We start from the raw sequence: 15,864 nt of genomic DNA on the forward strand, positions 1-15,864 counted from the left end.
TCTTGAACTCACCATTTTGGGCAGCCTTTGTGTGCCTCCTGCTCCTGGTAAGATCCCCAGCAAGACTTCAGGGACACCTAATACTGTTTTTTTATCCTTTGTTGCTATTCTGTATTGGCATGAAATGGCAAGCTTTAAACAAATGAAAGAAAATGAGAATGTTAGAAAACATAACTTCATAACATCTTAGGATCTGTGAGGGTCTAAAGATTACTTCTTTAGAGCAGGAATGTGCCTGCAGAATAAACTATAATTCCTTAGGCTGGCATTTGATGCTTTCTACAGTTTATCTTTCCAGCCTTATTTCATACTTTCCCCTAATTTATTAACCTCTTTTTGGGTTGAAGATTTCGTTAAAAATCTGCTGAAAGCTATGGAAGCTCTCAATAGAAAAATGCACCCCAGGTTAAGACACCCTATACCCTACAGAGACTCTTTTTCAATCAAGCAGGCCTACTTGTGATGTCCTAATAGGCTTCACTTATCCTTGTCTTTGCTCACACCTCACCATATGTGAAATGCTTGTTTCCCACTACTCTCGTTAATCAAATTCTGCCTATCATTTAGGACCAGGCACAGTTTTCTTAATTATTATGAAAGTGTCTAGCATATGAAAAATGCTCGATAAATGTTATTTTCTTTTCCCTTTCTTCTTTCCTACATGCTCTAGTCTAATAAGCATCTCTTCTCTCAAATCTTTTACCACCTTTACTACTCACAAAGCACTTAAGCATGTATTATGCTTTGTCTCAACTAGGCTTCAGTAAGTAGCTCAAGAGCATGAATCACACTTCTGAACCTTAGTCCTGCAAACTTGAACCAGGTTTTTAGATCTGAAAGGGACCTAAGAGATCTAGCCGAAATCTTCCCAATTTATAAATGGAAACATCGCACTTGGTCCACATGCTCTGTGCCATCAGAATAAGAATTAAAACAGATCCAGAATTTTGATAACTAAAAAGAAAGCTGATTCTCCGACAGCTTTTCTCAGGCAAAACAGTAGCCCAAAGGTTTACAGCTGGTGAATCCTAACAATGAGCTAAACAGTGATTTTGTAATAAATCCATACCTCAAGTCCTCCTCCTAAGCAGGATCCACTGATGGCAGCCACAATGGGCTTTGTAGACTTCTCAAGTTTCTCAAACATTTTCTGTCCTTCCTGTGATATCTGTATTACCTCTTGAGGGGTCTTGCAAGAGGCTAACATGCTGCAGTAAACATGGAAGCAGAGAACAGGAAAAAAAATCAAAGATGAAACTGTAGCCTACTTCGTTAAATACATCTACTATATCGTCAATCCTATCATACATCAATACATGGTGGTGAATCTTCAAATACTCACAAGTTGAAGAATGGTTCTGCCTCAGACAACACGAATATCAGTGACATAATCTCTCTATAGAGTGTTAAGTTTCTGGATCCAGAGAACACGAAACAAAACGTGTTGCACAATTTATTTTCGCTTCTATAACAAATCATTAGATTACAAAGCTCTGAACATGAGAAAATCATCTTCTAGTAAATATTTCCACTATCAGATTAAAGATTTTTTTCTATCAGGTAGCTTTCAGATTAAACAGCAATCAAACTGCAGGGAAAAAAAGCTTTCAAGTTGTTTAGAGGAATCTAAAATCTTAAATAGATCCCCTAATGATTAAAAAAGATCTGCTACAATAATGTAATTAATTCCTTTAATTTCAGTTTGTTTCCTTTCCTACTTAATTTCTAAACACATTTAAGCTATGAATTTTGTACTTTTGACCAAAGACAATTAGTTTTCTGTCATTTTATATGCTGGTAATTGCTCAACTAGTCTCATGGAAGCTAAAAGTATTTTCTAGCTACTGCCAGGTATATTAGTGTCTCACTAGGCTTAAATAACTTAGCTAGAAAACAAAGCACTTGATACAGATAATTTTGTTTTTTCTAAAAATTAAACATTAAACAGAATATTTATAAATTTCTAATTACATAAACAAAAAGGATACACAGTGTACAGCAAGGTTTAAAAACATATAAACACCTTAAGTAAAAATTATTAAGCCTATAATATTGGCTATCATTGCCCAAAGTATAAAGAATAAATACCCATTTTTGACAAAATTAGCTGTTAAAATTTTAACCTTTAAAATAACACTAAGATATCATTTCTCCTCCTTATATATGCTTTAAAGAATTGTAAACAAGTTTTGGAGGCATAGAGTCTATCATTTAAAAAAAGAGAAAATATCAGCTGCATCAATAAAGTTCCCTTTGACAACTCCTCAAGCCCTACCAGCCACTTCATTTACCCTGAAACAACCATTTTCATGTTTGTAGTGTATCCTTTCAGAGCAACTACTTATTTGTTCCCGCAAATAATATAAAAAAGTATTTCATGTATGGTTTAAAAACCTTTATATAAACTATCTACTGTATGAAACATTCTATAACTTGCTTTCTTTTTTTTAAACTAACATGTTTTTGAGCTCTAATATTATGTTGTGGATCTAGTTAATTGCTTTGAACTATTTTGTAGTATTTTATCATGTGAATGTTCCACATTTTATTCATCCATTTCCCAAATGATTGATATTTAGCTTGTTTCAAATTCTATTTTAAACTATACAGGACTGAACATCCTTCTACACAGGCCCTTAAACACAAGGGTGGATTTCTCTAGCATATATACTCAGAAGAGGCATCACTGGATTTTATAATACATGCATTTTCAGTTTTACCAAATGCTGCCAAATTGTTCTCCAAAGTGGCTGTACCAATTGGCATTCCTACTAGTAATGATTTAACTTTCTCATTTCCCCAAGTGCTTGCTAACATGATAATTTTCAAACTTTTAAATGGCATCTCATTATTAGTTTAATTTTATAGTATTTTTTTGTTCTACTGAAATAGGAATTTGAACTGCTTTCAACTTCTTTAAGGAAAGGCTATCTTTAGTCTTACATGGCTTAAGCAACAAGTCCCTTTTAAAAAAATCAACTTTGTTAAAACTTACTTGATATCGGCACCTGCAATAAAGCAGCCTGGCTTTGATGAGATAAGGACAGCACTTCTGACTTGATCACTAGCCCAGATTTCATTCATTACTTCTATAAACTCTGATTGTAGTTCTTTATTCAGTGTATTTACCTGTCAAAGAGAAATACATATAAACCTAAGGGTTTAAATTTGAAGAATCAGATATGTGAGTCACCATCAGATGCTATTTTGATGGTAGGAAATGTTTACCCATCAGAAATATAACGTTAGAAGCAAGAAAGAGAGGCAGGGGGGAAAAATCAAATACCCAGTAGCTTTCTATTTAGTAGACTATAAGCATTCCTCCCTTTAAAAATAGGTCTACTCAAAGGAGGAATTCAGGGTCATATTCCTAAGAGTTTGAATCATCTGCAGGCTATAAGTAAGTCTACAAACATTTACTGGCATGGAAAATCCTTATATAACATTAAGGAAAAGAAGGAATCAAAATTAGATATATAGTATTATCTTAATTTCATAAACACTATTTGTTGACACTGGATTAAATGTTAAAAGTAGTTATTTTGGGGTTTGGAATATAATCAATTTTCTTTATAGTTTTAAATTTTCCTACCATAGCCATGTGTTATATTTTGTGTTCAGGGAAAATGTCCAACTTAGAAAGTTCTGAAAAACACCTTGTTTGAATGATTGGTCAGTGGGTGCCAAGTGTATGTACTCTGAAGGTGGGGACTGTCTTGTTTTCTTTAATTTGTGACGGTTGTTAATTGCTTCCATCTAGGTCTTCCTATGTCATCTAGGCCTCTGGTAAACAGATTTCTGAAATATAAAACCTTTACACCAATTTTAGATGGGGGAGCATGAGAGCCTGCAATAAAGTTCTTCTTGGCAAAAAACTGGATTAATGCTATCTGCTTTGTTGAAGTTGCCCAAAATAAATAAAGCTCCACTTTGAACAGAACTTGACCTGTCACCAATATGTGAACAGCTCCGAATCATTCATGTCCTTCAGGAAACTTACCAACCACATTTAACTCAGCTAACGTATGGATAATAACTAATGTCAGGTAGGTAATGAAGAAACCAGATTCAATAACCTCATAGTTAAGATGGGTAGTCTGATTCTTATAAACAAAGCTTGTACTTTGGTTCTTATGTAATAAGTCAACTTTTATCTAATTCATAATTCTGCACTGTGACAGGCTAGTTTTATTTATTTTTGATGTTAATCTGAATCCTAAGGTGAACTAGAAGGAATTCTTAAACAAGGATCTCTGCCTCAGAAAACTCCATTCCTTGTCAAACTAAGTAATTTAACTATCAAAACTGTAAATTCATATGATAAGATTACTGCCAGATTGGTGAGTTTCTTTCTTTCCCATTCAGGACTGGATTCATGAATGTAGTTAGTGGAAATAAACTGCAGCAAGTTAAAGTAGGTACCTTTGAATTGGGTGAGTTAATTCGAATAACTGCCACATCCCCTTTGATTCCATAGTTAATATGAGTTCGGGCTAAAAAGAGAAGGAAAATTTACTTGTAAATATTTTTATTGCTAAATAAATCTAAAAAGCAATGTAAACATGTTAACAAGAAATGAAACTTACTCAGCAAAGCAGAGGACCCCGTAAAGTTGCGGCAAATATAACCTATAAGAAAAAGGGATTTCAAAATTAATTATTTTATAAAACAATATTTCTGTAGTACCTGTTCTATATAAAAAAGCTGTAATTTATAACAACAAAAACCAAAATTAGAACAATGTATTCTAAGCCATTATTGTGACCACTACCATATCTTTTTTCTTTTTGGTTTCAATTACCAGGTAATACGATTATTTGGATACTAAATGTGGTAGGTGGAAGAACGGCTCCTCAAAGATGTCCACATCCCTAGAAACTGTGACCATGTTACGTTACATGGCAAAGGGGAATTAAGGTTGCAAATTAGCTGACCTTAATATAGGAAGATTATCCTGGGTTGTCCAGTTGGGCCCAAAGTAATCACAAAAGGGAAGAGAGAGGCAAAGAGAACCAGAGGATGGCAGCATGAAAAGAATTTGGTCCCATTTTGCTGGCTTTGAAGAAGTCGAGAAATGCAGGCAGCCTCTAGAAAAGGCAAAGAAATAGATTCTCCCTTACAGCATTCAGAATGAACACAGCCTTGTCAATACCTTTGATTTTAGCCCAGTGAGACTCATTTCTAACATCCATAACTAAGAGAATAAACTAGTGTCTGTATTGTTTTAGACACTGTCTGTGGAAATTTGTTATGGCAACAACAGAAAATGTCTACACTAAAAAATAAGCGATCTACGAAGCAATCAGTAATGTCAGTTCCAAATGTATTCCAAATATATCTCAACCATGTTCCTCAGCCACATCCTCCTACATTATTATGGGGAGATGGTGTTTCCAATATTATCAAAAGTAATTTCAAGGGGCACTAGTGACTATTATAAATAACAGTCCATAACACACGTTGTTATTTCAAGCCTTTCTAATGAAAAAAAGTCTATAGTGTACTCCACCAAGAATACTCCTACTCTAGGGATAACAAAGACCAGCTACTCTCCTTCCTCCTTCCCAACCACTTCACTACTTGAGGCTTTCCAGCAAGATGGCACTAGAGCCACAAAGGGGCGATCTCTGGTTTCATTTGCATTTCTTTTAAGCAATACAAGTCAGCTCTCTAGTGCAAAGACAAAGAATCTGAGAGTCAAAAGACTTGGGCTCAACCATCAGGTTTATAATTTACTAGTTGAATGACCATGAACAACCCTTTTAGTGTATTTCAGTGTTCTTATAAAGGCAGAAATAAAAGTCATATAATGATTGTAAAAGTACCTGTAAGTCAAAGTGCTACACCAAAGTACATTAAGAGAGAAGGAGCCAGCTATCGCCTCAACCCCTGTGCCTCTGCTTCAGTAATGATATACTTCCCTTCTTTGCTTTTCTGTTATTTGAAATTTGTATCATCTGTATTTATCACTCTTCCTTCTTTATATCTGTATCATGGCTCCAACGTTTTCCACAAAGCCTTATTTTGAGATTCCATCTACAATGATCTTTCCCCTCTTTGCTAAAATTTTTTTAATCTTTATCATCTACTGTTTTGTTCTCTAATCACTGCACCTGTAGCAGGTGTTTTCCGAACGAAACTGTAATGTCTTCCAGCATCACTCACAGTCATTCTTCATTCAACAACAAAAATTTTATTGTAGCCTACCAAGTGCCACACATTCTAGGCACTTGGAGTAAACAAAGATAAAAATCCGCCTTTGTGGAGCTTACATTCTATGGCAGCAGGTGAAATGATATCTGGGTAGGATTAGTTCCTACTCAGTAGAGACAAACAAGAGGTGAAAATAAGCCTGGCATAAAAATGAGTTTGCCTATACAGGTAAAGTAGAAATTCCAGTGAGAGGAGAACCGAGGAATAGGCAATTCTAGCTAAAATAGGGTAAAGTGGAGTAGAGTAGGTAATGGACTGATTGGGAATGCAGAGCCAGAAGGATGGGGTGGAAAGACAGACAAAAAGGAAAGGAATATGTAAATAAGTATGTTAATAAATAAGTGCCTAAATAGCAAATAAAATAGAGCAGGTGAGGGGGCTTGGGCATGGGTTGCAATTTTAAAGACTAAATATTTGAGAAAACAGGTTGGTGCTCATTAGCTTACAGATTAAACCATTTTAAACTCTTACCCACTAACCTATCTTTGCTGCATACACACCTGTATTGCACATACACAAAACCTCCTCTAAATCAATTGAGACAAAAAACAAAGAGAAAAATCAGTAGTACATGTAAAAACTCGAAAAGAATTCAACCACAGTCAGCTAAATAAAGTTGGAGAACAAGGCAGCTTTGCTTTCGTAATCTATAGAGCCTTACCTACTACCTAATCAGCAGAGCTTATGTGAGGGCAGCTGGGTGAACTTTAGCCTACATCTACTATGCCAGCAAAGGAGAGAGAAACCTTTGTCCCACTTTTTAAGTATTTGAATAATGTAACTCAGGAAGATTCCTACAGACCTAAGACTACAGCAGTGGAGAAAGCTGGATTATGTTGACACAAATTTCAAAAACGAAAATGTTACATTGGTTGTTAACAAGTTTCTCTCAATATTCAAAGGGATAAGATCAAGAAAGGGATAGAATTACAGAAGTGAGAGTCAAATTTTAATATACACCATCTTCTAAAGTATTTGCCTCTAATCCATTTCCTGTGAAATTATTTTACCACTTATATAATTACGAATTTAGATTTAGGATAGGTGTGGAAATTAAACAAGATACTTTGGTCACAATGTGATTTTCATCTGACAATCATATTCAGAATTATATAACTCATACAGAAGGAATGGTTTAAAACTTCAAGAATTACAAATCAGTTTCAAGAAAATTTAATCATCTACCAGTAAATGTCATAATCTCATTAAATGTTTGGGAGTGCCTTGGCACAGACTTGCAGGGGGAAGAACACTACTGAGTCTAAATGGCAATCCAGGTATGTAGGTAATCTTAAATTCACTTTCTAGACATTTTTTCAAAATTTATAAATTACTACTAAAAGGAGCAATATCTATAATGAGTCATAGTTTCTTACTGGTGAAAACATAATGAAAAAATTTGTATGTGTATATATTTCTATATTAAAATATAAAAAAAACTAAGCCTGTAACTTTTAATTACACATGCAAAATTTACTTTAAAAAATTCTCAGATATATAGAATCATAGTTTCTCAGGGCAGAAGTTGGTAGTAGCGAACATTTACTGAGCATTTACTCCATAAAAAAACTGCTTTACATCTAGAATAACTCCTTTAAAGCTCACAAGGTGAGATTATTCTCCATTTCACAGAAATTAATTGCCCAAGGTCATCAGAGGGTAAAAAACAGAGCCCACTTGCTATCCAGACTCCTCTGTCATGCTATTTCTCATTGTGAAGTAACTCCATAGTCTCAATCATTCATTTTACAGTTGAAGAAAATACCCAGTTAGATTATGGTATTTGTCCAGTCACACAGTCGGCGACTAGAAACCACATGACCTGATTATCAACTCAGTGTTACATCTGCTGCTAAGCCATAAGAAATACCTTAAAACAAATGCAAGTTCAAAAATATACATTTGATTTTTCTAAAGTGTTAATAAATGTGGAAAACAGGAAACAAAACTGTAAGGTAGCATGACCAAATGCTAAAAAGTAACTATGTGAATAGTAAGAGAGTGGGTGATTCTTTTTTCTTAATCTATTTTCCCAGTCTTTACATTTCAATTTTGTTGTAGTAGTATGATTGGCACGTACGGGTGCGCCCGCGCAAACGGACACACACACACACACACACACACACACCCACCCACCCACCCACCCACCCACCCACCCACCCACCCATCCTGTGTGGACTAAAAACAGTGGTTGAAATAAGAAAATAGAAAAAGAGTCAATCATTCAAAATTAATCCCTTAAAGTAAAGGGAGACTCCAGCTACCTGTCTAAAATCTGCACACTGCCCCAGTGATTCGGGAGGAAGGCATATGACAAATTAAATTTCTAATTAAGTAATTGGCATTAAGTACCACATACAATTAAAAAAGTTAGTCACACTTCACCTTACAGATTTAACGTGAAAGGAAAATGCTTGAATTTCCACAACCACCCACTTTCATCCCATCGCTTCCAGTTTGAAGAGAAAAAGATAATATACTCAATGAAATCTAACCGGGTATCATGAGAAACAAGATGAGAAATGGTTCTTAAAATTATCTAACAATTTGTTCCATAATATACACGTGTTGGCGTATTTTTAAAAATGTTTCTTCTAGCCAGTTGCAGAAACTCCCCTTGAAATTCAACATACTAGGATTATAGAACTGCAACAAGTGAGCTCCTTATGAAAATGTGGTAAAAAATGCTTCTGAGGGAAAGGAGCAGCCGGCGGCAGTCATTTGCAAGGCCTGTTAGTTCCATCCAAAAAGCCTGTAAGGCAGCTCTTGGTATGGGCAAGTTGCCCTGCAGGCATAGAGATATGACAGACGGGGGTGTCCCGGTCCTGGAACCCCCGATCTAGTAGGGACAGGTTCAAAGCCATCATTAAAGAAAATAAGAGGGGCGTGAGCCCAGAAGTGCGATGGGGAGACCTGTGGAAAAGCCAGACCGGTGGACAGGACACAGGAACGGTGGGCGTAACGAAGCCTGAAATCGATGCAGGACTCAGAGTGGTGAGAGAGGAAGTGACAGGCCTTTCCCAAGGACACAGGAGGCCGGGTCGCAGGGCAGCATCTCCTCCACTCCACCCCCCTAATCCAGGGCTGGGGCCCCGGGCGGGGACAGGGAAGGGGCAGGGAGTGGGAGACCCGGGTCCGAGGCCGCCCCAGTCTCCACAGGCGTTATGCCCGGGGCTCCAGGGCATCTTCAGCCAGGCCTCACCTGGGCAGCGGAGTGTCCTGGAGGCATTCGTGAAGCGCCTGAGGCTGCCAATTGCCCGGGAGGCCACCATCTTGAGCAGAAGAGGACGAAAGTGGAAAGAGCTTCAAGTACAGGGGACCAGGCAAAGACTTTTCTTCCCGCAGCTTGGCCCCGGGTAGGCGCCCGAAATATTGCCTGACTAAAACCCTGATGCTAAATTGCAGCGGGCCCCTTAACCTTTCCCTTCACTTTCGGCTAACGGGCTAAAAGAACTCTTTCTCCGCTGGAAGGAAGGGGGCCCATAGGGGAGAGAGCACTATGCTGGGTTTTCCAGTCAGGCGCTCAGCGGGCAGCCGCGAGACTAGCGAAGCCCGCCGAACCGCCCGCGGACGTGAGGGGTCCTTTCCAGGCAGGACCCGCCCCTTGGTCCCCTAGAGTTCTGTCACTTGGTTCGGAACCTGCCGGCAGCGGGAGCTTTAGCGGACGCGACCAGAGGTGAGACGGAGGGTGCGCTCGGCTTTTCGCCTGGCCTTTTCCCCTCAGCGAAATCCCGCTTCTTTCCCACCTGCTGCGCGGGGGCCTGCGGGGGCCTCCCCTCCGGCGGCGGGGGAGTGGAGCTCAGCCCCGGAAGGAAGCTCGCGGACTGGGTCTCGGGTGCAGAAGCAATGAGAGCAGTGACTGGACTGGCGGCCTGTCTGTAGCTCCCTGCAGCGGTGTCACCGGTGACTTTTAATTTATCACCGCGTGTGAACGAACTGTTCTCTGTGTGTGTGCGGGGGGGCTAAAAGCCCTGGGCTCCGTTGCAGTGTTTGTTATTGTTTCACCTGCTTTGCCTGTAGCCAGAAGGGGTCCACGGGTTTACCCCGATTCCTGCCACCAAGGGTGAGACTCGGTCCTTTGACCTTTCGGGACTTGAGTTTGGAAGGAGACATTCCTCAATCCTGTTCGGAGATTCAGTGCTTCAGAGGATTTTCTAACGCAGAAGGGAGGGACCTGGCCATTTATCTGGTTCTTCATCCCCTTCACTTTATCGGTGAGGAAATCGAAGCCCATGAATCACAGCGAGTGATTTCGCCCGTGGTCGCAGGTGGTAGAAGCAGGACTAAAGCCTGTATCTACTAACGTCTAGTTAAGAGCTCTGCATTGCATAGAAGCTGTTTTGTTCTGGAAAGATGGGCTTGAGTCCTCAAAATAGCTGATGAATTCCCAAAGCAAGTAACTTTGAGCGCCCTCTAGGCACTTTCATGGCATTTCATTTAATCCTCACAATCCCCAAATTATTATTTGCATTTTCTAGATGAAGATTGAAGTTTTCTGGTAGGTGGTAGAGCCAGGATTAAGACATAAATCTGAGTCTCACTGCTCATCACATTGAGAGGAAGCAGGAAGGACCAGGGGGAAATGGCAGGGAAGTTGAGACTGAAATGAGTGTGGAAAGAAAAGAGAGGTTTCTGTTTGAAGCTCAGGTCAAATAGTGGGTCCTCCACACTGAGCACTTTAAGCAGAAACTGGGTGAACCAATGATCATTTAATTTTCAGAAAGGATTCTTGATGACCCCCATCCAAAGACCCTCCAACTCATAAGATTTTTGTAGCACTTATTATTTAGATCAAGGGTGGCAAACTTTCTGCAAAGAGCCAGACAGTAAATTGTTTAGGCTTTGCAAACCCACATAGATCTCGTCATATTTTTTGTTTTGCCCTGCAATTCTTTAAAAATGTAACAACTATTATTAGCTAGAGACCTGTGGGTTACTATTTGCAACAAAATAGTAAGGCAGAAATGTTATATTTCTCACTATGGTGTACCTAGGGAAACTACACCACCCACTAGTACTAATAGCAAACACATGTATGCCCCTTACTATGTATCAGGTACTGTTCTAAATGCTTTATATATATTACTTTAGTTATTCCTTACAACAACCCTATGAGGTAAGTGCTGGAATTGTCTACATCTTACAGATTCATTTTACAGGGGAATTATCTGTATCTTAATTCTAAAACAGAGGAAAGGTTAAGTAACTTGCTTAAGGTCATACAACTAGGGTGGAGCCAGGATTTGGATTTAGACAGTCTGGCTTTAGAGTCTGTGCTCTTAAGCATTACATTGTGTCTTTTTTTTTTTTTGTAACATATCTTTATTGATTTCAGAGAGAGGAAAGGAGGGGGAGAGAGAGATAGAAACATCAATGATGAGAGAGTCATTGATCAGCTGCCTAGCCGGCAACCCAGGCATGTGCCCTGACCAGGAATCAAACTCTGATCTCCTGGATCCTAGGTCGATGCTCAACCACTTAGCCACGCCCAGCAGGGCTGTGTCTTTTTTTATTATTTTTTTAAAATATGTTTTTATTGATTTTAGAGAGGAAGGGAGAGGGAGAAACATTGATGTGAGAGAGAAACATCCATCTGCTGCCTCCTGCATACCCCTGCTGGGGACCAGCGGCAACTAGGGCATGTACCCTGACCCAGAATTGAACTGGTGACCTTTTGGTGCATGGAAGGGTGCTCAGCCAACTGAGGCACACCAGCCAGGGACATTGTGTCTTAATGATATTGTAATCATGAGCTGTTGGAGCCAATTCATCTTGTTTTCATTACTTGCCTAGCCCCTTCTTTCTTTCCCTTGTTACCAGATCCCTGCAACTTCATGCATCTTTCCATAGTTCCACATTCAGTAGAGCCTACTTTACTGTAGAGTTTCCATGCTTCCCAAATCCTTGGGTCAAAATTTCTATTTCCTAAAGCTTAGAGCAAATGACAGTAAGATTCAACCCTCCCATAGGATAGTTTGTTTTGTCCATCTTTTAAAATCTCACCTTATTTTTTATTAATTATTGATGTAATATATATTTTATGTAATTTTTTTCAGAAACTACAGAAAAGTCTAAAGAAAAATACACTTATAATTCCACCACTCAGAGATAACAATTATTAACATTTTGATATGTATGTTTTGAACATTTTATGCATTTGTGTATATAAATATTAGTATATACAGATTTTAAATAAAACTGAAATTATACTGTGTATAAAAAATAAAATACTCATTATAAAAAAATGTAGGAAGACAGAAGAATATAAAATGAAAGCCCCTCTTTATCCTTTCCATGTATAGACCCTTAGCATTTGTAGACTTTCTTTTATCTCTGTCATATCGAGTCTTAGTGTACAAACTATTTTGCAGCTTGCTTTTTCATTTAATATATATTGACAGTATGTACATGTATATCATTATGTTTCATTTTTCTTTCCAAACTGCTGCGCAGTATTTCATATTATGTTTATACTATAATTTTTAAAATTTTATTTTTCAGTTACAGTTTACATTCAATATTATTTTGTATTAATTTCTGTAGGCTAGAGATCCATGTATGCTACACATACATCTTGAATATTTCTATAGGTTAAAGACCATAAGAGGAATTATTGGGCTCAGAAATTCACAATTCAAATTTTGATAAATAACTAAAAATTGCCTTCCAAAAAGGCCTTAGCAGTTTACACTTCTATCAACTATATATAGAAGTGCCTACATACATCCATTCTTACTAGAATTGTATATTAACCATATTTTAAATTTTTGCCAATCTGATAAGCCCAAAATAATGACTTGTTTTAATTAATTTTTTTATTGTTAGGTTGAACATTTACAATTTTGTTTATTTTGCATTTTAATTTCTTCTGTGAGTTGCTCATTTTTCCTTTTGGTCATATATCAGGAAAAGGAGTTTTTCACATGCAAATAAGAGCACATTCTACTCAAACTGACTTATTAAAGGTGATTTATTGACACAATGGGAGGATGGGTTTTCAGATATGACTCAATCGGGGCTTTAGTTTCTTTTTCTGAAATTCTTGGCTCTGTCCTCTTTTGGGATCAGCTCTATCCACAGGATAGCTTTTTTCATGTTTACTAACTGCTGTAGCTGGAAGCCTCAGAAGAAAAGATTTGTGTTCCAGAATTCTAGGCAGAAGACTTGAATGTCAGACTAACTCCGAATCATTACCAGTGGGCAAGGAAATACATTCAGGGTTGTTTTAGATCTTGATCACCTGGACCAATGATCTTGGCAAAGAGAATGAAATTGTTCTGATTGGTTTAAACCCTGGAGTTGTGCTGGATTCAGTCCCATGTAAACCACGTGTGGCAACTATATAATGGGGTGAAATGGATATTGGGATGAAAATCACAGATTCCATTATAGAGTGTTTCTCCTATAATTTGTAAAAGTTCTTTATGGAATATGGGTATTAACCCTTTGTGTGTTTTACATGTTACAAATATTTTCTCTGAATCTGTGGCTCTTTTAACTTTTAGTGTCTTTTGCTTTGTAGATACTGTAAATATGTATCTAATCAGATCCATTAGTTATTCTTTTCTATGATGACCTCTTGGTTCTATTCCATGTTGTTGGAAGCCTTTCCCCCATCTCAGATTATAAAGAATATTCTCTGATATCGTCTTCTAGTACTTTTATAGTTTAAAATAGATAGATAAATATTTACATTAATCCATCTGAAATTTATTTGTGCTTATGGTGTGAGTTATGGACCAAATGGTTAGCCATTCCCCCAACAAATCTACTGAATAATTCCTCTTTCTCTCATTTATTCGAAATGTTATCTTATTATACACTAAATTGTCATACACATGAGTATGCTTCTGAACTTGCTACATCCTGTTCTGTTGACTAGTTTCATTTATTCCTGTGCCGGAATTGAACTGCTGAATTACTGGTATTTTATAAAGTTTTAATATCTATTAGAGCAAAGTCCCCCTTTTTCTTTATCATTATCAATATTTTCTTGACTATTTTCATGAATTTTACTTCATGATGAACTTTACTTAAGGATATTTGTATATCAGACTCATGTGGCATCATATGTAGCTCCTGGAAACAGTGGTGCCTATCTCATGGGCCAATTTGTGTCTTGCTGGCCAGAGTCCCTTGAATATCCTTAGGCTGGTGAGCCTAAAGCTTGGATTCCTTCATCTCTTTCCAATTCACATATTTGGAAAAATGTGATTTTTTTTTTCTTTTTTTAAATCCTTACCTGAGGATATTTTTTTCCATTGCTTTTTAGAGAGAGTGGAAGGGAGAGAGAGGGAGAGAAACACTGATGTGAGAGAGACACATTGATTGGCTGCCTTCCGACCGGGGCCAGGGATAGAGCCTGTAACAGAGGTACTACGTGCCCTTGGCCGAAATTGAATCCGAGAGCCTTCAGTCCGCAGGCTGATGTTCTAGCCACTGAGCCAAAGTGACTAGGGCTCTTTTTTGCAGCCACAGGGCATCCTCTTTTTAGTCAATAAAGACCTAAGAGAAGTTAAACAAGGCTTCTATGTTATCTATTGTATTTGTGTATAAATTCCTGCCAAATTTAGCAGCTTAAAACAATAAAAATTTATTTCATACAATTTCTGGGGGCAACTTAACTGCGTTGTTCTGACTTAGAGTTTCTCATGATGTTGTAGTCAGAAAGTTGGCCAGGGCTGTCATCATCTGAAAGCTTGCCTGTGCTAGAGGATCCACTTCCAAGCTCACCCACATGGCTGTTGGCAGGAGGCAGCAGCTCCTTACCACGTGAGCCTCTTCATAGGGCTGGCTCACGAGGAGACATGCCAGCTGGCTTTCCTCAGAGTGAATGATCTAAGAGAGAGACCAAGACCGAAACTGCAGCATTTCTTATAGCCTAATAATCTCAGAAGTGGCATATCATCACTTCTGACATAATTCTTTTGTTTACACAGATCAACTGGTATAGTGTGGGAGGTGGCTGTACAAGGGTTGAATTCTAAAATGTGGAGATTATTTTACTAAGGGCTATCTTAGAGGCTGGCTCCTACAACCTTCTTAGGCAAATATTGCCATTTTATTCTTATCTTTTTTTTTTTTTTAGGTTAAAACATGTTTCAAAATTGAGAAATGTATGATGGCAAGTCTTTCTTACACCTGGTCCCCGAGTTACTCAGTTTCCTTCCTTCCAACCATCCTTTATTTTAACATCTTCTACTTCCGGGGATGTTTTATACAGATACAAAGAAATGTATATATTATTTTTCGTATTTTTGACATGAATGATAGCGGCTCTACACACTATTTTCCACCTTTTTTCACTTAATTCAGGTCAGAAATCACTCCCATATTGGCGCATAATCATTTCCTTTTCTTTTACAGCTGGATATTTCCTTGGGTGATTGCAGCATGGTTTGCTTAACTAATTCCCTATTAGGTGGTTGTTTTAATCTTTTGCTATTACAAACACTGGCAACATAGGTCATATCACATGCGTGTAAGTTACATCCATGAAGTAAATTCATGGAAGTGGAATTGCTGGATCAAAAGTTAGGTGCAGTTGTAGTTTTGACAGTTAATATCCAAATTGCCTTCCATTGACTTTGCACCAAATTGCACAGTGTATGAGAAAGCCTGTTTGTGTATACTTGTACCACGCAATATATA

General features: G+C 37.9%; 2 protein-coding genes across 3 annotated transcripts in view; one reads left to right on the plus strand and one right to left on the minus strand.

The window, feature by feature from the left end:
- Positions 1-10,097, minus strand: part of HADHA (hydroxyacyl-CoA dehydrogenase trifunctional multienzyme complex subunit alpha) — a 30,130-nt gene extending 20,033 nt beyond the window's left edge. Inside the window, exons 1-7 of the mRNA XM_081156079.1 lie at positions 9,960-10,097; positions 9,416-9,485; positions 4,587-4,628; positions 4,423-4,493; positions 2,996-3,129; positions 1,070-1,208; positions 13-132 (exon numbers count right to left, since the gene is read on the minus strand). Of these exons, the coding sequence (XP_081012205.1) occupies positions 13-132; positions 1,070-1,208; positions 2,996-3,129; positions 4,423-4,493; positions 4,587-4,628; positions 9,416-9,485 (576 nt within the window). The 5' untranslated portion in view covers positions 9,960-10,097. The remainder of the gene's footprint in view (positions 1-12; positions 133-1,069; positions 1,209-2,995; positions 3,130-4,422; positions 4,494-4,586; positions 4,629-9,415; positions 9,486-9,959) is intronic.
- Positions 9,482-15,864, plus strand: part of HADHB (hydroxyacyl-CoA dehydrogenase trifunctional multienzyme complex subunit beta) — a 29,169-nt gene continuing 22,786 nt past the window's right edge. Inside the window, exon 1 of one of the 2 annotated variants that reach the window (XM_081156081.1) lies at positions 9,482-9,889. The gene's annotated coding sequence lies outside the window, so the exon portion shown is untranslated. The remainder of the gene's footprint in view (positions 9,890-15,864) is intronic. The other variant, XM_081156080.1, reaches the window with a different exon arrangement.

This window comes from Miniopterus schreibersii, assembly GCF_964146895.1.
Source record: "Miniopterus schreibersii genome assembly, chromosome: 13".
Taxonomy (NCBI): domain Eukaryota; kingdom Metazoa; phylum Chordata; class Mammalia; order Chiroptera; family Miniopteridae; genus Miniopterus; species Miniopterus schreibersii.